Below are 24295 nucleotides of genomic sequence, written 5' to 3' on the forward strand. Positions count from 1 at the left end.
GAATGCAACAAGACTCTAAAGGTTTCGTTGTTCGATCGGTGTTTGAATAATAAAGAAAACGAGCCAAGACAGCCATGTCAATTCGCATTAAATGTTCATTCAAGAAGAAAAACAGTGTGAAATTTGAAGACAGCAACGATTATACGTTGGCTCAAAAGAGAGACACCCTGGCAATAAGAAGACAGACACACGTCGATAGCAACGGTGGGAAGCCACAGACACAGGTCACGTGCCAGGACACAGAACCGATCACCTATTATGTTGCAAGTCTTACGTCATGGGGCACAAAGGCAATCTAGGGTATAAATATTCACGGGGAGTTAATCTACATGGTCCCACCACCATGGCGCCTGTCCTCCATCAAATTCGGATGAATGGACATAGAGAGTAGAGGGGGGGGGAAGAGGTTTGCAATTGAATCGGTCATTATAATATTAGAGACAGTTATAGCGAGCTAAAAAGAGGTTCTACATAGTACAACTGTAATCACATCGTCGGCGTACTTGGTGATGGGCGTTTACCACAACAGCCGCTGAGGATCGAGTGGAGAGGCTGAAGAGGGAGGCAAGTGGGTCTCTGCACGCGTCTCGCCTCCTGCCTGGATATTCCCCCATCTCTATGAAAAAAAAAACTGTATTGTGCAATATTGAAATTTACACAAGGGTCGACGTGCGCGCGGTACTCGTAAACGCTGCAACATATGTAACCAGCAGCAACCGCTTTTGTGTTAACTGACTGAAACCTTTTTTTTTTTCCATTCATCCCACGGTCGATCTGCTAATAGCTGTTATGATTGTTTACACACGAATAAAGGGGTTCACTACAAGTACCTTTGAAAATCATGTTTTCATTTCCATGTTTCATGTAACTCACAGAAGCCATTAATATTCCGTCTGTCTTGAAGTGTTTTATCATTTTGATTCATTCATGATGCGCTAAGGGTATGACGCGCCTAATGAGATAATGATATCACCCACATTTATCATTCACATCGATATCTTTTAAAGACCTAGCCAAATTTTACGTGAATGAACCTTGAAATCAATTTTCTCTGATCATTTTCCAAAAAGAGAATTTTGATTTTCCGACCCATTCCCCCTTTGCGCCGCAGGTTCTTTGTTTCTCACCTTTCCTTCTCTCTTTTGATTACGTATACCCTACCTTAGGCATCATCGTTTGTCACCTTATGTAAGTCCAGTAGTCGTTTCCTGCCACTCTTTGTATCAAGTGCACGTAATATCTGTCGTATCATTTCGCTTGTGTGACGTGTCACAGAACTTTCCAAAACGTTCCAACTCGACATTTCACAGTTACAATTTCAAGTTGCATAAGATGTAATAGTGTCCCACAGAAAGCAACCCAGAAAAAGCCATAACATTAACTACAAAGCTTCACTTTCATACGGCCATGGAAGTAGTGCATGGCTTATTCCTGCCAATGGCGGTCCACTTCATCATCCGAGTCAGGTAACTGCTGATACACACGAAAAATAGCTGTAAGAAACTTAGCGTTCCATTGATCCTGAGTTGTTCATTTTCCAATGTAATAAACACGACAAGTTAGTGATGGCTCGACATAGTGTACGGTCTATCAATTAGCAACAGGCAAGCCATCAGTTTGAATGAAATAGTTTGACAACGAGTCTCTTCGTCATCGACATCAAAAGAGACAAGTCTCTTTTTGAAAAGATAAAAAGAACTAGGGAAATGTTTTCATGCTAGAGATCATCAACTAGAAAGGGTGTGTAGAGCAAGCAGTTAGATAGAGAGATGAAGAAAAAGGGTCTACTAGCCAGCAGACAGTAAAAACATAGTTGAAGCACATTCTTTTAGTATCGTCTTAAGAAACACATGGGCGTGTGTGGGTCATGATAGCCCAGAGATGTTGGCAGATTACACTGTCTAGTCTATTTAGTTTCTTCCCTAGTGCAAAATAGGCTTGGCAATACACTAGGGTTATTAGATCCACATGATTACGTTGCTGCGACGTGCACGCGGAATGCCACTGTTTACCGTATACCGATAGACATCGTTTTGTGTTCTACATCAAAATGTAAGGCATCGAAATGCCAAAGACTTTTGGGGTTTTACATTCTGGGACTTGGTTTGATGACAAATTGAATCCCATCAGCAAAGAACTCTGGGCGCTTTCTAAACCCAACCATAAACCTATCTAAAGATGTAAATCCTCTTTTTTTTTTTTTTCTTTTTCCTCTTGTTTATCATACGTAATGACGAAGAAAGAAGGCTTGCAACATGATGGAGGAATCAGAAATCCGGGCCTAGTGAATCTCACAGTTTTATACGAGCAATGCTGCGATGAAGTGCTCAACTGTAAACTCTTTTCATCAAGGCAAAAACATCCCTGTACGAAGCAACAACACCAACTACGTAAACCAAACAAATAACAACTCCCTCGTAATAATAAAGTAAAAAAAAAAAGAAGGGAAATATCCAAAGTCTCCCTCTTTAGTGGTAGTACACAATAGAGCAAAAAAAAAGAAAAAAAGAGGGGAGATAGATCCTCTCTTCCTTTTTTTTATATAGCAGGGCAACATCACATCCCAATCATCCGCTTCTTTTGGTTCCCTCTCAATCTCTTTCCAGCGGCAGCATCATCTACCTATTCACGCAACAGCCATCAACAACGCCCCAACAGCCTCCAGAGACTCTTCCCTAAAAACTCTTCATCTCGTGTACGGTATAGTCATTCTCCTTGCATATTCCTTTTATTCAACTATATAAGAGGGTTTTTTTTTTAGGGGGGTGGTGGAGGATGAATACAGTGGGGATTGCTATGATTTTTCATGTCAACAGAAATATAGGAGTTCTCTTGACTCTTCCTGTAAACGTCATCGGCATTGACAGTGTCGATTACAACAACCAAAAATCGATTAGCCTATCGTGCACATATGCAAATTGTAGTCATCATTAAGGGGAAAAAAAAGAATTGTTTTGATTTGCCCATGTATTTTTTCAACTACCTTTTCAGTCTTTGATGAGTGAGGTACACAGAAGAGCCGCCTCAGCTTGAGGGGTAAGGTCAAAGTGCAACTTATTGTACGGTTTCAACGACAAAAGGAAATAAACATGGCAATGCATCACGGGAGGAAAAGGGAACTGAAAATATTGACTAGCTTGATACTGGCATCGTACAAAACTTGTACTACTTTCAATTCGGGGTATTGAATGCTGCGCTTCTTTCATTGCTCGCTGTGCAATGACTGCGATGCCGAGAGCAATCATCGATCTGTCATCGTTTCCAGTTGTTGGCCATTGAACAGCCAAAAGCAAACGGCAACACAAAAGCGAGAAGAAGAGGCTCTTTTTTTTTTCCATTAAAAAAAGAGGAAAATACGAAGAGATTCGTTATTGTTGACGACGATCGTGCAGAACGTATACACACACAAGCTAATGAAACGGAGTGAAAGAAGAGGAGCGCACCATATAGGAGGGGTGAAAGAAAGTGGAGAAGTCGTCATCATTGAGAATGGACATGTTGAAAACGAGCGAAAAGGAGAGACGCTTTTAATCAGGACAGCCATCCTTTTGCCCCAATCATCGTGATGATGGGCTTTTCGTTCAATGCACAGCGACGCGAACAAGGAGATCAAAAGGCAATACGTGAACGAGAGAGAGTATTTACTGTATTTATAGACGTATATACGCGAAATGTATAGGGCGACACACAACAACTCGACAACAAGAGATTGAGGATGAAGTGGAAAAAAGAAAAGAGCCCACACATGATCACATGCAAAGAGAGAGAGAGAGAGAGAGAGAGAGGGGCAATCGGGCTGAAAAGACACTTGAGATTCTACGTCGTTTGTACTTCTATATATGCACGTTCAATCTCTCGTTCTTCCTGTACACAGTGGCAAGTATTTTAGACCGATTGCTCAAAAACTCGCCTTTAGCAGCAGCACATTGCGGATAGATACGGTACATACATCTACCTCCACGCAGCAGCACTCTATTTAAGTGATTGCCTCTCTTTTTTTTTTTTGTCGATCGACGTACACTGTCGGGCTGGTTGATATATTAGTCTATCTCGTAAGGTATACACCAACCCACCTTTTTTTTTCGATTCTAACCTGTTCTCTTTTTTATTCGTGGATTTTTCCTGTTGTTTCCCTCTTTTTTTTCCCCCGCATCTTCAAATGATTTTGGGTTGAGATCTTTATACGTTGAAACGTGCGCCCTACTAAATAAAAAAAAAAAGGCAGCAAATCTTTTTCGCATTTATTTTGAATGGATTGCTATCCATGTTATGTAAAAAACGACTCACGGCCGGAGATCTTTGGAAAGAGGCATTTTTTTCTTCAGTTTTGTACGAAGATCATTTTCTTTTTCTTTGTTGCCTTTTGTAGAAGAAAAAAATGGATCAAAAAATACGTAGGCTCGGAATCAATCGACCAACTTGTGTTGTGTCATGCTGCGACATGCGTCAAAGACCGAACGCATTTCTATCCGCTGCCATCGTTGAAAATCTATTCAGTGAATCCATCGAATCATCTTCATCTTTTTCCCTCTCCAATGGCCGACGATGCTGGTGCTGTCGTGTTCGTCTACAACGAAAGTAAAAAGAAGCGACAAAGAGAGAGAGAGATCCAGCAAAAGAAGAAGCAAAAAAAAAAAAAAAAAAAAAAGTTCTTAATCAAAAAGCCATCGATCCTAATGTGAGCTGCTTCACTGTCGAGTGGGTGATGTTAGTATCTATACAAGGCTATATATCGAATCGATCGCCTCTTCTTGTTCGTTGGCAGCGGCTACCGACCGACCACAGCTCATCCATTCCAATCAGCGCTGACGAATAGAAACGAGGAAAAAAAAGATCGCAAGATGCACATTGTGCGCCATTCCTAGAGGCTATGTATTTATATATATAAGTTTATAACATATGTATACGTTTCGATAGGGCTTTGCTAAAAAGCTATTGCAGCAATTTGATCGGCCAAGAATATCTTGGTTAAGTTAACATATTGTGTCATTCTATCTCTTAACTGGATAGGCCATCCTGTTAAAACTGTATTGAATGCCCTTTATTATGTCTAGGTAAGTTGCGATGGCTGTCATGTTGCTCTAACAAACTCGAAAGCTAATTGGCCTGCGTTAAACGATCCGTCAAAGCGTCTCCAAACTGCGTCGTTTGAGTTTATTGCCAGGGTGTATTGAAAGAGCGACGAATTACGAAACTTTGTGTAACGACAAAAGTGCGCAGCGTACTCGTCACTTTGCTCGATGATCCGCGAAAAGGAAGAAAAAGGAGCCGATGATTGGAGAAATCTGGAGAATGCCGTCCGCAAGATTGACATCAGTTTTTGTCGTTGTTTGCGATTTCACAGACGAAACGAAGCAGCAACTGCAAACGAGCAGCCCCCTTCCAAAAAAGAAAACGGAAGAAAAAATCAACAAGAAGAAAAACAGGGAGAAAAGAGAGAACAGGAGGGTTTGGCTTTTGCTTGTTGGACCAATGCCGATTGAGAGGGGGACGACGCCAAGTGGCCCGATTGGTTGAAAGAATCTGTTCCGGTTGCGGCATCATCGTGCACGATATTGACTAGATACTATAGCACACATATCCCTTCTCATTCTAAAGCATCTAGATCGGTGCTGGCGCGCACACACAACAAGCGATCGTCAAGTAGAAAGGCCCCCCCCCCAAAAAAAAAAAAAACAAACAAACTGGGTGAACCGCCGTGAACGCGATCTGCGCAGTTTTGTCTAGCGGCTGCTCTTGGCCCATCTGCTAGTAAGTGTGTGTGTGTGTGGCTATGTGCAAGGAGGCAATCAACTCACCTCCTCCCCCTTTTCGGTCGCTCCCAAAGTGCAGCTGAAATTGCTATCCAATAGAGTTCTTCTTCTTTTTTTTCCGTCCCCACCCCTCGTATCATCGAAACTTGTCCATCCACCTCCATTGCTTATTACATAGTCGTCGATCGTCCGTCTCTGGCGGATCTTCTTCTTCCTTTTTTTTTTTGGTTGTTGTTCATTCTTTGGCAGCCGCTTGGGTTAGCGAGCAAAAAACGATCGTCACTTGACGTCTACCTACCAAGTGAAACGGACATTGTTCGATTGTGGTTCTTCACTGATTTGTTTAAAACTCTTAAAGAAAAAACATTGTGCGTGAAACACACGAAAGAAACAAGCAGTGGCAGTGTGTTGCAGTCACGTCAACGTGAACGACACGTTAAGAACTGAAAAAAATACACGATGAGTCAAGTCCAAATGGATTCGCCTTCGGTGATGGAGTCAATTGTGGGCAACACAGCAAATAGCCGGATGGCCAGTCCAACTACGGCTTCTGCTTTGCCCGCATTATTGCATCTCCAAGTCCCGCCGGCTAGCACAACAACAAACTGCGTTACCAAAAAGTCCAATTTCAGCATTTCAAATTTGTTGGCGACGGAAGAGCAGAAAAAGACGAGTGATGGCAAACACGCCAGGTTGAGCGAAAGAGATGAGAACAGTGACACAACGGCTGACATCAATCATCCGTCAAAGGCTGTGAACGATAGGATCATGATTCAACCACCGTCGATCGGATCACCGTTCATTAATGCATCCGCGCTGGCACATTTAGCTCACCTTCATCACGGATCAAACGCTGCAACGTCTTCCTCTTCTTCAAACTCGAATTCGGCCATTCCCGGCTGGACAGATTGGCTGGGAACAGCCGGACTGGGACCCGATGCTCATCAGTCCTTATGGTCTCGGTAAGTGCAATGAATTAATCAACCCCATTTTCAAAATGTAATTCACTCTCGATCCGATCAGCTTGGGACTGTTATCGCACTTGTCACTGCGGCCGTCTGCTCACCATCCGTCGGCCGGATCGGCTGCTGGTACATCGCCATTCCCATACGGGGCTGGAAGTCCAGCCGAGTTTGCCAGCAATCTCCAACACTTGCAACATTTGCATAGCGTCCAGCAGCAAATCGCAGCTGCAGCAGCAGCTTCCAGCTACTGGACGTCGCTAAAGAGTTCGGCTCTTTCGGCCTCTGGCCATGGAACTTCTCGAGACGGGCCGGCGAGCCTGGAACATCATCACCACTTGCCCTCATCTTGGCGTTACGACCAACACGGTCCACCGCTGTCCAGCAGTCCGTTGTCCCTAACGGGCAAGGCGTACAATCTGGCCATGAGCGGAATGGCGGCCATGGATCACGCCAATAAATCGCCAATCCATCCGTCCTCATCGACTCCGTCAATTGCCGTTAACAAGCGGAAACGTTCGAGCGGAAGCGACGATGCCGACGACGCTGACCGGTGCCACAACTCTTCCGCTTCCTTCAATCACGATGGTCAGTCTTAAATCAATTTATTTTTTTTTCCTAATTGATAAGGCTCTTTAAATCGTGGAGGGGGAAGCTATTCTTTCTAAATCGAAGAGCAACGTCACGTTTTGTTTATAGAAACAGCTGACAGGATTATTGAAATGAGCGATTGAAGAGAGACGGACCAAGTTCATTATGTATGAGGAGAACTTTGGGTTCATTGGCCCGTGTCATGTCGTTGATGTTTCGAAAAACGGGAAAGGGCTCTGTCTGTGTCGTTTCAGGTTGATGGCACTCTTGATTGTAACACGAGTAGGCGTCGTTCAAGAGCACAAACAATCGATCATAAGCCGTTCAAATAGAAAAATGGCTGTAGACATGTTGCAGCGTCTAGTGGCAAGTCGAGCGTGTTGAGCGCTAATCGCGTCAACTATAAAGCAGCTTCGAGCAAAAGCAAAAGGGGAAATCTTTTTTATTTTTTTATCTTATAAAAAGGCAAGAAAAGTTTTGAAAGATGAGAACTAAAAAAAAAAGGGCCATGGTCGCATTATTTATTTATTTTTATTTTTTTTTTTTTGAGATCGTCATGGGAAAAATAAGAACGATAACTTGTGTATAGTTTGAAACTCTGCGCTCGTGAGTCTCACGACACTTGATTCTTCATGCAGCCTTTTGTTTCCTTTTTCCTTTTTAGTTGGTTCTTCATTTTTTTTTTCACGTCGCACCCTTTCCGCCTGGTTTTAAATGTCACACATTATTTTTGAAGCACAGAGGGGGAAACAATTGATGTAACTCATCGGCTAAACGGTAAGAGACATGAAGGAGAGCGGAAGCTCTACATGAATTGCGCACAATATGTTTGATGAAAAGTGTGTGGGAGTGGCTGCCGCAATAGAATCACATCAGTTTCGAATGATAGGCATTTAGTTTAACATAAAAGAGAGTTGAGGGAAACCACACTAGCGCTTTAAAACAGTTAACGTGAGGGACGGTGATGTTTTTGTACTGCGTTCAACATTTTATTTGATGAGGCAAATAGACCGTTCGCATCTGAATTTCAAAAATGAGAAATAAGTTAATGGAGGTGAGTAAGCCTTAGGATCGTCTTCCAACACCAAAGGACTTCCATACGGGAGTAAACACATTTTTTTTTTTTTAAAGGCATTAAAGACACACACGAAAAGAGGGACAATTGACGTCGAAGTCCTTCAGGTGTCTCTCCCTCCCCCCCTTTTTGTCTAATGCTCTCGATTTTTATTTTTCGGGGTTTGTTTGGCTTAAAAAACAAACGTCTCTTTACTTTCCCATGTCGTGAAACTAGCCTTACTGCATCACTTTGCCCTCTTTTCCAAATAAAAATCAAGCTTTTCATACAGTAGCTGGAACGCAGTGAAAAGAGGGGTACAGTCGAGTACGTGGGGCGTTACCGAACTAAATAGGAAGGTGGGCACAATTAAATAACCCAAAACAAATAACTTATCCGCCGATGAAGCCATGCAAATGTGGCATGTGTTTAACTGCGGAATGTGCGCTCACACCATACTTTTTTATTTATGTAAAAGGAAAACCGTATAAAACTTTGGTTATTGTCGCTCCCTGTTTTCAAGTTCGAATTTATTTGCTTCGTGATGGATTCTTGCTTAAGGCAACTGGAACGAAGTCTGTCAAGTGGTGCGCTTGTTCGATGCAACCTAGACTTGGTATGCAGAGCTAAGAGAGATATACTCTTGTTGTATTACATCGACCGGAATTATAGAGATCAAATAGCTACTCAGCCCCTTCAAGTGCTGACAACCTTTTCACCTTCAAGTTGAACAAAATTCAAAATAGAAGTAAAATCCTTTCTTCCTCACGGGCTTTTCTTGAACAGACAAGTGAATTTTTCAAATGGTGTGTGTGTGTGTGTGTGTGCTGTAGAAGTTCAAAGACGACCACGATTACGAAGCCGAATATATACGCGGCGCCATGAAGAAAGTGTGTGAGGGTCGTCTCACCTTTTTTTTTTTGTTGCATTCCTTCTATATTTTTTTGAAAAAAGAAAAAGCGACTTGTCTTTCATCCTCGCCCGTCTAAAGTTTCCACCCCTTTTCTTTTCTTTTTTTTTTTTTATTCCATCATCGTTTTGTTTAAATTAGCCCGACAATCAGTGGCTATTTTACCTTCCCCCTCTAACTTCAAAGTTTTTATTCAACAAAGTGGAGGAAGTTTCTCAGACACTCCTCTTACAACGTTTAGAACTCCTCCTTCTTCCACCCTCCTTACTTTACCATATAACGCTAAACGTTGACAAATATTTCAATGTTCCCCCCGTTTAGATGACAATTTCTCAGATGCAGATAGCAAAATCGACGTCGGCGGAGTGGACGACACGGACGACAACAATTCCGTCCATTACATGATGATGGAAGATGGTTGCTGCGAGGCCACCGGATCGACCGCGGATTCTGACGGAGAGCGGGACGATCATTTGCATCACCACCGACACGGCCATCGTCATCACAATAACAACAACAATAACGGCAGCAAAGGCGGTAAGGGATCTTCATCCTCTTCGGCGACGGACGCCGGCGGCCAGCAGCAACAGCACCACAACAGCAGCAGCGGGTCGGGCCATTCGGCCGGAAGCAGCAGCAAACGCAAGAAGAAGACGCGCACCGTCTTCTCGCGCAGTCAGGTAACAATTTTCAATCATTCAATCCTCAATGTGCAAAAAGGAAATGAATGCATTTTGTTTTTGGGTTTATAAAAGGTGTTTCAACTCGAGTCGACATTCGACATGAAGCGCTACCTGTCCAGCTCGGAGCGGGCCGGTCTGGCCGCTTCGCTCAGCTTGACGGAGACTCAGGTGAAAATTTGGTTCCAAAATCGGCGCAACAAATGGAAGCGCCAATTGGCCGCCGAGTTGGAAGCGGCCAATATGGCGGCCAACATGGCAGCAGCCGCGGCTGCCGGCCACCAGCGCATCGTCCGCGTGCCCATCCTCTACCACGAGAACAGCGGAAACAACAATACGACAGTGAACGCGTCATCGACGATGACATCGTCGGGTTCGTCTTCATCGTCGGCTCATGCTCATCATCTTCGCCATGCGATTGGAGCCACCACGCCCACTAGCGTGACGCCCAATTCATCGAGCAACAACGGCCAGGTGAATTACAGCAACAACAAAAGCCAATCATCGCCGCTGCTATCGCCGCAACAACAACAACAACAACAACAGGCCAACGGCAACAACAACAGCAGCAGCAGCAACGGCAACATGGCGGCTCCTTCGGCCTCGTCGAGCGTCGCGTCTGCGCAACAGCAATTGCCTTTCTCCTCTCTGTTTTACACTCACGCAGCGGCGGCGGCAGCGGCGGCCGCGGCCGCATCGCTCTACAATAATAGCAGCAGTGCGAGCAGTAGCGGCAGCAGCGTCGGCTCAATATCGTCGACCAATCAGGTTGCAGGCGTTCACCATCTTCACCACCATCAGCACAACCCGCATCACGTCACGGCAGCTGCCGGCAATTCGTCACGATCTCCGCTCAGTGGCATGGTCTGATTGGCTTACACGCACTCACGTTCAAATAGGAAATGTCCTGAACATGTTCCTGAATTTTAAGAAAGGCCCGAATTCTATTCTTATTTTTCTTTTTTTTTTGGAGGGGTTTGACGAGGAGAAACGGATCGTCAGCGACGCGTGTCCCATCAGACGATAGTTGTCTACTTGGACTTTCAATGCCCATCTCTTTTTTATTTATTTAATAGTCATTTGTATTGTTTTATTCCCATTTTGGTTGTTTATTGAAAAAAAAAAAACAAATAATGAGCTTTGATTTATTCCGTGGATTTGTATGTCAATCAAAGTCATTGAATCGCTTTCCTTTCCACGTCCCTGTACTTGTAATGTTTTGTATTATGAATGACAATAACATAGCCGTTTTGTTTGCGTGTGTGTCTGTGTGCTCAGCTGTTGGGTGTTTTTTTTTTTTTTTTTGATTCAATGATTTTTCGTTTTGATTTCATCTACTCTGTTGTGCTATATCGGTTGCAATCGTCTCGTCTCTTTTCCACATTTTCGACGTGTTTTGTTGGCTGTTTTTTTTTTTCTTTCCCTCTCTTCGCCATGGCTCTGCTACTTAAACACATGTCATTGTTAATATATCGCGTGTCTATAAACACCCTCGCATTATAATACTGGCCATGAGAAACAATTAAACAAACGAAACTCACATTTCATTCTATCGATTTCAAAAACACAAAAGCCAAAAACACAAAGAGCCAATCAATTTGACGTTGTGAGTTTACGAGTTTACAAGGACAGCGACGTGTGTCCACACGTAATTAGATTGGATGTAAATGAAACAATCAAATAACCAAACTCATTTTCCACAACGACGGTAAATGGAGGGCGGCACGCTCGGATGCCCTTTTTTCTCCGACGAATTATCGCCGCCATTATCCGCCGTTGATTGAGGAGGGTGGACTGTCCCAAAGATATCCGATCGCGAATAGACTCTAGTATATAACATACATTGTCTATACGTATCTTTTTTCTATAAATAAAACGGGTGCATAAACAGACGAGAGAGAGAGAGATAGTTTCGCCCTGCATTTGTACAAGAGGAACTTGGTGAGCAGAAAGCAGAGAATAATGAAGTTGAAAGCCATCGGGGGCTTTGCGCCGCCAATTCCAACTGCACACTAACCTCGTCTCTTTGTTGCCTAGCGTCTGTTTGTGTATTGGGCTGTAGACGTCTCTATAACTCGCTATTATCGAGTCCTTTTTTTTATTTTCAAGAGAGAGGTAAAAGAGGAGGGTAGAACGAAGAAGAGTGTCGCATGATAATGCGACTGTCAAAGCCGCACCCGCTCACGTCCCCTCTTTCTGCTCGTTGTCGCCCTCCCCTCTTTCTCTTGACGTAATGGCTCTTTCAAACGCCATTCCCCGAGGAGTCATCAGACGGGCATTGCACGAGCCAGCCAAAGAGAGAAACAAACAAAAAATAAAAGGCAATGCTCAACTATAAAAGAGGCTATTGGGACTGGACTCCTACCGCCCTCGAGTACAGCGCAAAAAGAATTTCATTTGATTTGTTCTACCTGTAAATGATTTCCGTTGAAGTTTCCAGTGCTGAACGAAAGGGATCGAGAGAAAACATGCAAAATCGGCGATTCAAAAAGAGAATAAGAAATGGATGGCCGTCATCGAGTTTGCGGGCCACCACAGAAACCCCCCCCCCTCCACCCGCCGTACGGGATTTGTGGGATATCAACTTTCATTGAACAGCAGCCAACGTCTCTCTTCATCCGGTCTATCCGGAATAGGGAGTTCTATTCCGTCCTCCCCCCCCCATCAACCTTCCCTTCGTAGAATAGAAAGACACAAAGCGAAGGGCATAAACGATGTTGTCTTGTCACACAGCAGGGCGCCCCCCAAAATGCAGTGGAAAGATGCTAGTCTATAAAAGTATGCTTTCCCTTTTGACGTAGTTATATAATGGGTTGTGTTTAATAACATATTGGTGGCATCTGTTGTGTGTTCGTAATCTCCCCTACCCTGACTCTACATCTCTCTTTTTTTTTTTTAACCGCTTGATTTGAAAGGCCTCAGTTGAGTCATCGTTGACTGCGACACTCGAGTTGTTATAAACCTGATGTTTGTATCTGTTAATTTTTATTGATTTGACTTTTTCTTACAAGTCATAAACCGAGGTAAAAGAAAAACGAAGATTCAATGACGTATGATGAGCCTTAAGGGCTCATTAGGTTTTAAGAGGCAGAGTGAGCAAATAACGCCCCCTGCTGTTTTTCTTACACATTTGCAAATGTTTTACGTCATTCAAAGTTGATCTTTCTTCAGTTGCAGTTATCAAAAGTCGTGCACTTGTGAATCTATTTGCTGTGTAGCAACTCAAAGGCGATGAACAGTTCAACATCGACACACGTTGGATTCAGATAAGTCGAGTCTTATTATTCCCTTCGTTTCAGCTTTGTGTTGTGCCTATTCCAAAAAAAAAAAAAAGTACTTGATTTTTTTTTATAGAAGGGCAGTTTCTTTTTTTCAAAAGGCGAGATAGATCGATTTCGTTTGAAATAGAATATTGTTTGGCTCACTGTCTCGGACTACATACATTTAGGAGTTAAAAAAAAGAAAGCCGTTTAGATTGCAAAGAAAAGAACGGTGTATCTCTTTTATAGCCTATATCCAACAGTGTCTAAACGAAGAATTTATCGATTTTGGTCGATGTCGATCGGTGTCGAGGGAAATGAGTAAAAAGGAAGCCATCAGCGTGGGCAACCCGTCCGGTAAAGTAATATAAGTAGCCAGCCTATTTTTTTTTTTTTTTTTTTCTTTCGTGTATCTTTTCCTTTTTGCGTTGGTTTATATACTTGTGTCCCTGGTCTTGTTTTGTGGGGATGATATCCAGCCGTTTTTCCCGGATGGTTGTTAGGGAGGAGTTTATGTATCTCTGTTTAAAAAAAAAAAAAGAAAGATGAAAACAGTGGGCGGCTGAGAGCCATTCCTTGTCTGGGCCAGTAGGGGCCAGCAGAGATAACCAGCGTTATATAGGCTACTTACTGCGCTAGTCTATGTCGAAAAATAAAAGAGAATCGAAAAAAAGAAAGAAAGAGGAAGTAGATATATATCTATACATCATCTCTAAACGAACGGGGCCCGCCGACTCTATCTGCTTCGCCTTTGGGGACCAATCCTTTTTGTGTGATCTATGGATGTAGACTTTCTGTCTCTTCCATTGCTCTATTGCTGCGTTCAATATGCCCGTCTATCTTGGCCAGCCTTTTTTTTTTTACCATCCTAGTCTCCTGACGTTCATTTTCTTGTTTTATTTGATTGAGTTATTAATCATTTGATTGGGCCCTTTTTATCGTCTTTCGGATGGCGAATTCTCATTTTCTAATGACAGTTTTACTCGATGCTTTTTCAAAAGTAGCCAAAGTCACGAAAACGAAAATAGATGCCGACGGGAAATGAAGGCGAAGAAGGCCATCAAGAGAGAGAGGATGTAAAATATGAAGGCCTATTAAGGGACCGAATGGAGAAACGAATAGGCAACAAAAGCGAAATGATACGACGACACAGTATACACACTCGACGGACGATGTGTGTATCATATTTTCTCAATTAATTAGCGAGAGCTTAGCGGCTTTTAACGGAGACGGGTGGGTAACGAGAACGAGCATGAGCGACGATGATAATAATTACCTACAGACAAAATGGACGTCGTTGGGGCGCTTTGCATAGAGCGTATAGAAAACCGAGTGGGCAAAAGGATTGTCGTGCACACGCAGGGAGGTTGAATGCGTCGTACGAAACGCGAGCGCATTAATTGTTCTTGCCGTCTGTTGACAGATGGCCTTTTACACGCACGCACGGGACATTAGTCTGTCATCATAAACGGGACGAGTGGGTCGCAGGTCGTCGTTTTGTGTATGCGTTTTTTTGATGAAAGTGAGATGCATAATAGACATGATGAATTGAGCAATCGTGCGACACAGGAAATTCAGGTCCACTTTGAGTAATGAATCATTTCTCTTTAATTTTTTTTTTTTTTTTTTTCGACGTTTTGGGCCTGTACCAGAAGCTCCGGATTGGAATCTTGTTTTGTTTATCTTTTGAGTACCCGGAGGCTGTGTGTAGGGGTCGAGTCTCGTTTCGCTTATTGATTCATTCAACCTCGTCCTATGACGTAACTCACAGATCCTCTTTATTTCGGTGCATGTGTGGTGTACGTCCCTGATCGACAGTCGAATGTTGTTTCATTCAGCCGAGTAGAAAAAACAACAAAATAATCGGCTTATACGCATACTTACCAGATGCGGCCGGCAAGAAACTTGTTCTTTTCCGGGATAGCGGGGGTGGAGGAGTAAAAATGTCAGCGGCGCATTCGCCGTCTTTTTTTAATGTCCTTTCATATTGAAATAATTCGTATTTGCATTGATCATTTCGTTCCCATTCTCTGGGTTTATTCTCTCGAGTGCCTTACTTTACACCTTTCTATATGTCTCATTACGATTACACGGCAGCAATAGATGATGACTTTGTGCTGTTCGTGCAGCCCGTCTATTACATAGTTCTAGTCCTCGCTTTTCTAACTACATAATCCATGAGACAAGACGAGAGTCGCAACGAAAAGAGGAAGCCTATTTAGTCGTTGATCTCTAATCAAAGCTGCTGGCTAGTTGTAATCAGATTACTTGGCAACCCTCCCCACTGAAGAGGGCGGGGCTGTAGGACGGGCCAAAAAAACAAAAAAAAAAGAAACGATTTGTACAGAACTAGTTGTGGTTACGTGCCTTGCCCTCTTATTAATGATTCCCCCTGTCCCCTGCTGATTCCACCTGGACCGGCGTTCGCGTTTTTCCCCGTCGAACGAGATTTGAGCCCAGATTAAGTCATCGTTGAGCGACGTGATGTTAATACCATCAACTATATAGCTGTGGATTAGTTATAGAGTCAGTCAAAATATATGCCCCCCCCCCCCGTCTGTGTAGCGTGCGCAGTTGTTTGCTATCAAAGCTGAGAAAAATGCTTGATACACGTATGTTTACTGGCCTCAAGGTCCAATTTTTGATCCACTTCTCAGCTGATTATCGAGCGACATTGATTGCTCGCTTTTTTTTTTAATTTATTGTCTGATTTGAATATGCGTTACGTTTTCGATTCGTGTTGCTGCGCTGGCGTATTTCTAAATCCGCATGTAATACCCCGAACGTTTCTTATTTACAAGGTAACAGGTAAATGAACACATTTCAATGTACACATACTAACCTGATAAAGTCAATCATCAAATTGACATTTACCAGCCGTTATTTACAAGTCCTTTTTTTTCTTATCAGACTGGGGAAAATTTCAGTTTTTTTTTTTCGCATCGTCATCTCATGTCTATCCTTGTTTTCTGCTTAATAAAACGTAAGGTAAACAAAACAAAAAAAAAAGAATGTTGAAATCTGAGCTGTTGTCGTTTACGTTCGCTTGTTGGCTAATAGACTTTTACTTGTATTCGAGTCCCAGTTAACTAAGGCGAACGCATTGAAGGTGAATGAGCCAAAGTTGTCAGCCGTGAAATGAAAGACTTGTCCAAATCGTCTCACTGCTCTCGTCCATGAAATCAAAATAGAAGAACATAGTTCGTAGTTTTCTTATACGCAGTAGATTTTTTTTTTATTTTTTCCGACACCCACACAACCGTAACGGAGACCAATCTCGGCTGAGTTTGATGCCACAACGATGACATCTCAATCCCCTTTTCTTCGCTCCCTTTTTCCAAAACGTATCCTGTAGTTTCAAGCTAATGCAATATTTGATTCCGCCGTTAGACGCCTACTATGCGGTTGGTTGAATGAGATGATTGTCGAGACGGCCTTTTGTGATCTCTTATTCGATTGCGTTTTGGTGTTAACATCACTCTCCGGCTTTACCAATCGATAATGAAATCCACCCACTGTGTAAAAGGTTTTTTTACGTCAGAAGAGAAAATTCTTTTGAGTCGCTACGTGTCACGCCATGTGTCATTACCGTAATCCATGACATGATCGTTCTGTAAAGGTGCCAACGACATCATCACCGCCCGATAACATCCCCATGTGTATATCGTCATAACCCAGCATAAATACTCGGTTACAGTAGAAGGCCATAACCTTTTTCGTTTTTTTAAACCTTATGCGCGTAGGATGCATTTGAATGTGGTTAAGGTTCGTTTTGGATAGTAGGCGATATTTATTTTATTTGAAATGCTTTTTTTTTTCTTGTTTGCTTTTTGGCCTGTTGTCAACACGGTTGAATTATTTATAGATGTCTTGACTCTTTAGACTTTTCCAGTGTTTTAATGGAGTGAACGCATATAGTCTGAGTATATGCAGACCGAACCCTTTTATGGGGTTCTTTTTCTGGCAGGCTTTACGGTTGAACCCTGAAGAAATAGTCAACATAAGGCAGATGCCAAAAAAGAAGAAAACAGATTCAACTGAGAAAGAAAAAAAAACGTATATAAATAATAAAAAAAAAAGGCTAAAGCGGCTTACAACTTTGCATATGTGCTGTCAATGGAGAGCAAAAGGGAACAAAAAAAAAAGCCTTCAATTTCATTTCATCCTTTTTTTTTTTTTTTTCCTTTATGTTGCACATAGATGGTTCACGCTCTACTTTGCACTATCAATAATGCGCACTCCTTTTTTTTTCTGCCTCTTTATGTTTTTTTTGTTTTTTTTTTTGACATTTTTCTTAGTGGACTAGTCTCTTCTCAAAACAAAATGCACCCTACACATCTACTCCGTGATGTACATGCGCGTGTCTGGTGCAGTTTACGGAAAACCTTCCTTTACCAAATGTGACCGATGCACTTTGTTCTTTATTCGCGGACCTATTTTGTTGCACGTAGCAATCTTTTCTGGTCTATATAGTTGAGCATACTTGATGGCACTCGACGGTATTGCACCTTTCAAGTTCCACCCGCAGTTTTGAATAATTCTCGGTCCGAGTTCCTTGGAAACCCTGAGAGCCTACACAGTCTCATGGATGAACAAGTCTAAAAATGAATATTCACATTGAAAAGTTGACATGTTGAAAAACTTTGCCGGAACGAGTCGGTTTTAGCTGGTATGGGTTGGCTTTTTTAGATTGCTTGCGTCTATGTGTTCATGGGTCCAGTCTTGCATCTACGTAATCTTCAATGTTACACAAAAAAAAACCACGAAAGGGGGGCGGAGACAGTGGCAATACCAAAGTCCTGGCCTGAAAAATGTGAAGAGATTACGTTTATCTCCAAAGTTTTTATATACTAGTTTGATATTGCGTATCAAGGATCAACCTGTGATTTAAAAAAAAAAGCTAGCCTACTAAACACTTCCGAGAGAAGAGGGCCTGCACTCTACAGAATCCATTATGAATTTATAGCTTATTGAAGTGTATAAGCATCTGTCCTTTCCAGTTTTCAGACATATAATCAAGAGAAGTAATAAAGCTGATTGATCAGCATCTTACCCCACGTGATCTTGTCTAACGAGCGACAACTCCATTGATGCGTGTCTTTATGTAATAGGACGTAACACGTTTCAAATTTATTTGCCAATCCACTTCGCGTCTATGGGGCGAGGTTAGAAGCGGATCAGACAGCGTGTAATTGGGGCCGGTCATTTTTAGCCATCGTTTTGTTTTTACTGCGATAGGAGGTGAATACAAAAGGAAAAAACGGGGATGCAACCATTGAGCCTTTTATTCCCAAAGTCCGAGCAGCTGGTGCAGTTAATCGCGGTTAATCGCTCCCTCATGTTGTTCTTACTTACGTATGTATAGAATGAGAGATTGCACTGGAGTGAGCGGGTCGTGCTTATGTGGCCTATTGTCGACTATATGCAATGGACAAGTTTCCCATTGTTTTTGTTTCTTTTCCAACCCTATTATCCGACTACACATTCACTACCCCCAATCACGCACGGCCTGTTGAGAGCTAGAGCATATGGGGCAATCATTGGCCGCTTCATTGGACGGGCACAATAGACGCGCAATAGTCAGGCTAGATACGTTTAGACGATACCCTCATCGTCTCGCAATTGCTGGATCCGCCCATGCCCTTCCAGATCTCCTCCTCCTTCAGCTGCCGCCGCCGCCGCCGCAAGTTATTCAATCCACGCCAACCATCTTGGCTATTCTTGTTGTATAAGGTGCCGCCTTTCTTCGATACATTTCTCTTCCGATTCTCACATCATCGTCGACCTTTTTTGTGAGTGCCGTTTTTTTTTTTTTTTTTTTTTAAGGCTCTTCTAAAGAAACTTACCGAGAAAAGGAACACTTGATGCGGATAGCGAGCAAATGTCACTCTGACTTAAAATACGCTTCAATAAGCTGTGATGCGCACTCGATCGGGTTTTTCCGATATCGGAGATCTTTTTATTGAAAAAAAAAGGGCGATGAAAAGTCTTGTTTGATTTTGAAGAAAAAAAAATGCCGCCCGTTTTTAAATTCTATTTCAAAAATAAAACGCATCCGCATGTTATTCTTTTTATAGGGGCGTTGGGTCACTGCGCATGTAACACAGTTGACTTGGCTGCTGATTGCGCTACGCATGGGCTGATGAGCATTTCAATTGTGTACAGCCAATAGCCCCCCCCCCCCAAACATTTTGTTGTTTTTTTTTATTCGGTTTTGTGTATTCGACCCACTCTCAGACACTTGATCGCTTGTCAATCAAAGAGAGAGAGAGAAAAAAAAAGCCGATCGTTCCGTCTGATTTAATACAACCATTTTATTTTTCCTCCTCCGTTTTTTTTTTGTTTCCATGTCGTAGATTTTTTTTTTATCGGCTGTTTAGAATATTTCGTTTCGTGGCGTGATCGTCCATATCCGTGTACACTCACTGAGGAGGCCTCGCTATTGGATCTCGATAGTAAACGTTGTGTACCATGGAATTAAGAATTGCTTCAAAGATATAATAGATTTATCTATTGCGCTGTTGTTTGCTCAGGGCTCAATCAATCGTTTATTCTTTTTCGGTTATTCCCATATTTTTGAATGACGTGTTAACACCCTTCTCGTGATACCAACTATTTTGTAATAAGGCTTTGCATACGAATAGCCGAAATGCACTTGAGGCTATTTGTTTTTATCGCTGGACCGGTCGCAGATGATTCGATCGTGACTTGCAATAACGCCACTTCCTAAGTATATTGGCTCATCAACGCTGATGTTGACTTAATGTTTTCGTTGACGGACAGGACGCTTAACATATACAGCCACTGTCCTGTTTCTCTGATTATTTCACTGTGTGTGTGCACTGCCATGTTAGATACCGATGGGCTTTTCCGTCCCACTGTGCTTGACCTTTTTGGGGCTGCTCGCATTATCACCATCAAAAATGTCTGCTTGTCACATGTGGCTGGCTAGCTCACACTGAAACAAATTAAATGCGTATACTGTTTGGTTTCTTTGACTGATGATGTTCCCCTATATATATATATATGTAGTAGATGGGCGACTAACGACGTATGGGTCGGCTGAGTGCGTCGTAATCGGACGAGCTATTCTGCCGAGCAGGGGGGAGGCGGCTGACGAGTTGAGATGGCGGGAAAAGGGCCACTTCAAACAGGATATATGCGGCCGATTGATAACGATAATATCCTGTTCTAGCTTGCTCCTATACACAAGGACTTCTAACACGTTGGCTACATCACAACACACATACGCATTTTTGTTTCATTACGAAAAGAGACGATACAGAACGAACTGCTCTGCATAACGTTATTAGCCAATGTGTCCTCATCGCGTATAGTCACTCGTGAAACGCGTAACGTGATCTGTATTTGAAAAAGATTTCACGACGTTGGGTCTTGTCCGACACTTGTTTGTTTGCTGCATCTCTTTTTCTTTTACGTCCTCCAGCTCATTTCCATGTTAACAATGGCCAGCAAGTCGTTTACCATCGATCACATTCTTCACGGTCATTCTACCACCGATTCAGAGGCTTCCGTCGGCGAAACTGTTTATCCTCAGTCGCAACATTACGTTCCTTATTGGGCGGGTGATTCTTATTGCCCGTCGTCCAGTTGGCCCGTTCAGAATCCAATGTCTGCGGCCCTTTGGCTGCCTCAACAAGGACAACCACATCACGCTATGCCCGTCGATCTTTCAACAGGAACTCAACGTCTGTCTCACCTGCAAACGAATTCAGAGGCGGCAACGCCAAACCTGACGCCTCAATCGTCCATGTTCAACGGCAGCAGCAATTGGATGATTCCGTCGGCGGCCATGGCCGGATGTTGGACAAGCACAAGCAGCCCTGAACTCTTGTCTTATTCCCATCACCACGGTATTTTTGCGTCTTTCTTTCTCACGAAATCTCCCCAAGCCTGTTGCTCTCTCTCTCTCTCTCTCTCTCTCTCGTCTTGGGAGTTTGTGTTGTTCTTTATTAATAGAAACTTAGTCAAGTATAAGTAAGTGAAGAAGATCCCCCCCTGTTCCCATAAAAACTAGCGGAAGAGGAAGAAAAAAAAAAAAAAAAAACTAATCGATGATGAGACATACTTGACTATGTATTATTATATATATAGATTGATCAGCGATGGGCTCTTTAAATTTCATTGTCCGTATGGTTGTTGCAGCTCAAAATGATTGACGGCCGGCTATAGGAAATTTCATTCCAGCAATGCAACGGAGATGGAGCGCATCATTTCGACTGGAACTAAAACATATCGACTAGACGGTCGATCTGGATGAACTGATGCGTCGTTGCTATTGTGATGGAGTCGCCGCGGGGGCCGTAAAATATCGAAGGGGGGTTGTTCTCAATTCATTTATCAATGATTCTATTACCACAGCGGGCGGCATCGTTTCTGTCCGATAAAAAAGGAAAGAAAGGCAAGCAGGAGGGATTGGCTATTGAAAAACGAGGAAGAAGAAAACGAAACAGAAAAGAAAAAAAAAAAAATGAAACGATAATAGCCTGTCATGTACAAATAATCATAAGGGATATACATATGTATGTGGTATGTACGGGTTTAATTCAATTTACGATGAACTCCCATCAAACCGTCAATCATAATGCCATCCGTGCGCCGTGTCCCGGCTAAAAAGCTCTGGATTGTTTGTTTTACGGGGGTTTTACCGGTAATTGGATTGCCAGCCAGCGGCTTATTGTTCTTCATCCGGTAATGTACGCCCCAGCTAAATCCATTCAATAAATCCGAACAATATTCGTTATACGAAGCCTATATGTAATAATATGTACGAACTAATACCCGCTAAGTCAACATATATTTTTCCTATTCTAGTCTTTCAATCGATCTCATACTCCCGATTCTATACTTCTATTCATTCATTTGTTTTGTTTTTTTCCCCATTTTATTTAGTTTAAACATGTTTTTTGCGGTTTCCTTTGTTTTGAAATTTTCTGATGGCTAAAATCCAATGCAGGTTTATCAACGCCATTGACTTCCACATCAATCCCTTCGCCATTCTTCTTGACTCATCAGCATCCGCATCAAGCGGCCATCCGTTTGGCTGCTGTGGCAGCCCGGCGTCATCGCCACATGCCCATTTTGCATCAACAGGCGACCAGAAAAGGCGGCCAAATCCGTTTTACTCACCGCCAAAGTCATTGCTTGGAAGAGACCTTCAGTTCGACCCGTTATTTAACGCCCGGCCAACGCAGAGCGCTGGCCAATAAACTTTCACTTAGCGAACGTCAGGTAAAGCTCTACTTCCAATTCCAGTTGCATCACATGACTAAACAAATCATTTTGAAAAAAAAAAATATATAAAGGTGAAAACGTGGTTCCAAAATCGACGAGCCAAGTGGCGCCGAAGTCGCAAGGTATGGTGTCCCTTATTTTCAATTAAATCCTTTGGTAGTCGATGAAACATTTGAGTCCTACGCGTTATCCTTATGAGTTACCTTATACGTTTCCTGCTCCTACGTTTACACCCCAAAAGAATGAAGATACTATTTAAAAACAAACGGCATAACCTAATAGCATCGAGTAACTTCACAGGATATGACAAGTCAACCGTTAATAAGTTCACGTCTTATTACGTGTAACGTCTTATTACGTGTTGCGTAACATGATCTGTTGTGAGCCAGCTAGTATTCGTTGATTTAAAATAAGTTACCCAGTTTTTCACCTTCTTTTTGAAGTAGGTTAATAGCCAATTATAGCCTAGGCTTTATACCGCCTTTGTTTGCGCTTACTCTTGTTATTCAATTCCAGGAAATAATTTTCAGAATGATAACGATAACTTCTTCGCTTTCATTATAACAGGGAGAAAAGCTTTTGATGAACGTGTTACCGAAAATCGATAACCAGGCGACAATCGACGTCTTTGACGACGAAGAGGAGGAAGACGACGACGAGTTGGAGTTTAGTAGCGAAGACGAGAAGAAGAAGCCAACTGCGATCAACAACAAGCACAAACAGTAGTCAATTGGATTTTCAGGTTCAACTGATGACATCCAACAGAGAAGTGTGTGCTGACTCCGAAGGTGAACGCAACCACTTCACGCTAAACGGAACCCCATGACTTCGGGGGACAGAGAAACGATTAGAAGGCACTTTTTCTTTCTTAAATGCGGCATGGCAAATCTCCACGTCGTTTCACTCCGGCCATGTCGCCCTTCTATATAGAAACAGTGTCGTATGCGAAGCTCTTCGGAGGACCAGTATAAATAAGGCTACCATATATCGGCCTGCTGAAAACACGAGAATGGCTTCAGTTGTATCGTACAAGACGACGGTGGGGGAGAAAGCCACCACCAGTCAAACTGATAGAAGACCTAGTTGTGTCATGTGTAACGGGTAAAACCTGTTTTTTTTTGTATTTTTATTTTTTTGCATGAGAGTTGTCGTAAAAGCTCAAACAGCTTTTACACTCGAAAATAAACACGAGGTATTGCCTCCCCGCTACTCACGCCCACCCAACTTATCACTCTCAACAAGGCTTCCATATTTACCCTATTATAAACCCTGTACAGACGTATTCAAATAGTGATCAATGTCAATTTTGAAAAGATCATCTGTGATAATTGTATTCGTTAATACATGTTTCAAACAACATATTTTGCAACGTCTACTCACTGCATTTTCATTTATTTCTGCATTTACATTGCGTTCGCAGCTGCCATAAAAATTGAATCACGCCTATTCGATTCAGAAGAAATATGTGATTCATTTTGCTAGTGGATTGAAATTTTTTATCATTTCGTTAAGAAAAAAAGTATCCCTTTGCGATCCCTTTGCGATTCGGTTTGAGTGGTTTTATATGGCAATCCGTTTTACCCAAAACAAAAATAAAAAGCATTGGCCTTTTTTTTCTGTTTCACTGCTATCGCCATCTATCTGTCACGTTTCTAGTTAATTCTCTACATACACTGACCGAAAAAAATTTTAAGCCTGATTAAATAAGCCCGACTAAATGAGCCCGACTTTCTGTTTTTTACGGTTAATTCAAAAAGTAGAAGCCTGATATAAAATTATACCCCATTTTCGTGATCAGCGATCAATTTCGAATCGGAATAATGTATTTTT

The 24295-nt window shown here is 42.5% G+C and overlaps 2 protein-coding genes across 2 annotated transcripts; both read left to right on the top strand.

Annotated features, from left to right (window-relative positions):
- The first annotated feature begins 6052 nt into the window (after positions 1–6052).
- LOC130698450 (homeobox protein unplugged-like) lies at positions 6053–10933 on the top strand. The gene is made up of 4 exons (XM_057521098.2): positions 6053–6715; positions 6777–7303; positions 9592–9950; positions 10026–10933. Exons 1-4 carry the CDS (start codon positions 6213–6215, stop codon positions 10818–10820), a joined length of 2184 nt encoding a protein of 727 aa, XP_057377081.1. The 5' UTR covers positions 6053–6212; the 3' UTR covers positions 10821–10933.
- Positions 10934–20326: 9393 nt separating this feature from the next.
- On the top strand, positions 20327–23824 carry LOC130698440 (homeobox protein HEX homolog pha-2-like). The gene is made up of 4 exons (XM_057521084.2): positions 20327–21084; positions 22188–22462; positions 22537–22587; positions 23033–23824. Exons 1-4 carry the CDS (start codon positions 20667–20669, stop codon positions 23189–23191), a joined length of 903 nt encoding a protein of 300 aa, XP_057377067.1. The 5' UTR covers positions 20327–20666; the 3' UTR covers positions 23192–23824.
- Positions 23825–24295: the final 471 nt, after the last annotated feature.

This window comes from Daphnia carinata, chromosome 3 (assembly GCF_022539665.2).
Source record: "Daphnia carinata strain CSIRO-1 chromosome 3, CSIRO_AGI_Dcar_HiC_V3, whole genome shotgun sequence".
Taxonomy (NCBI): Eukaryota; Metazoa; Arthropoda; class Branchiopoda; order Diplostraca; family Daphniidae; genus Daphnia; species Daphnia carinata.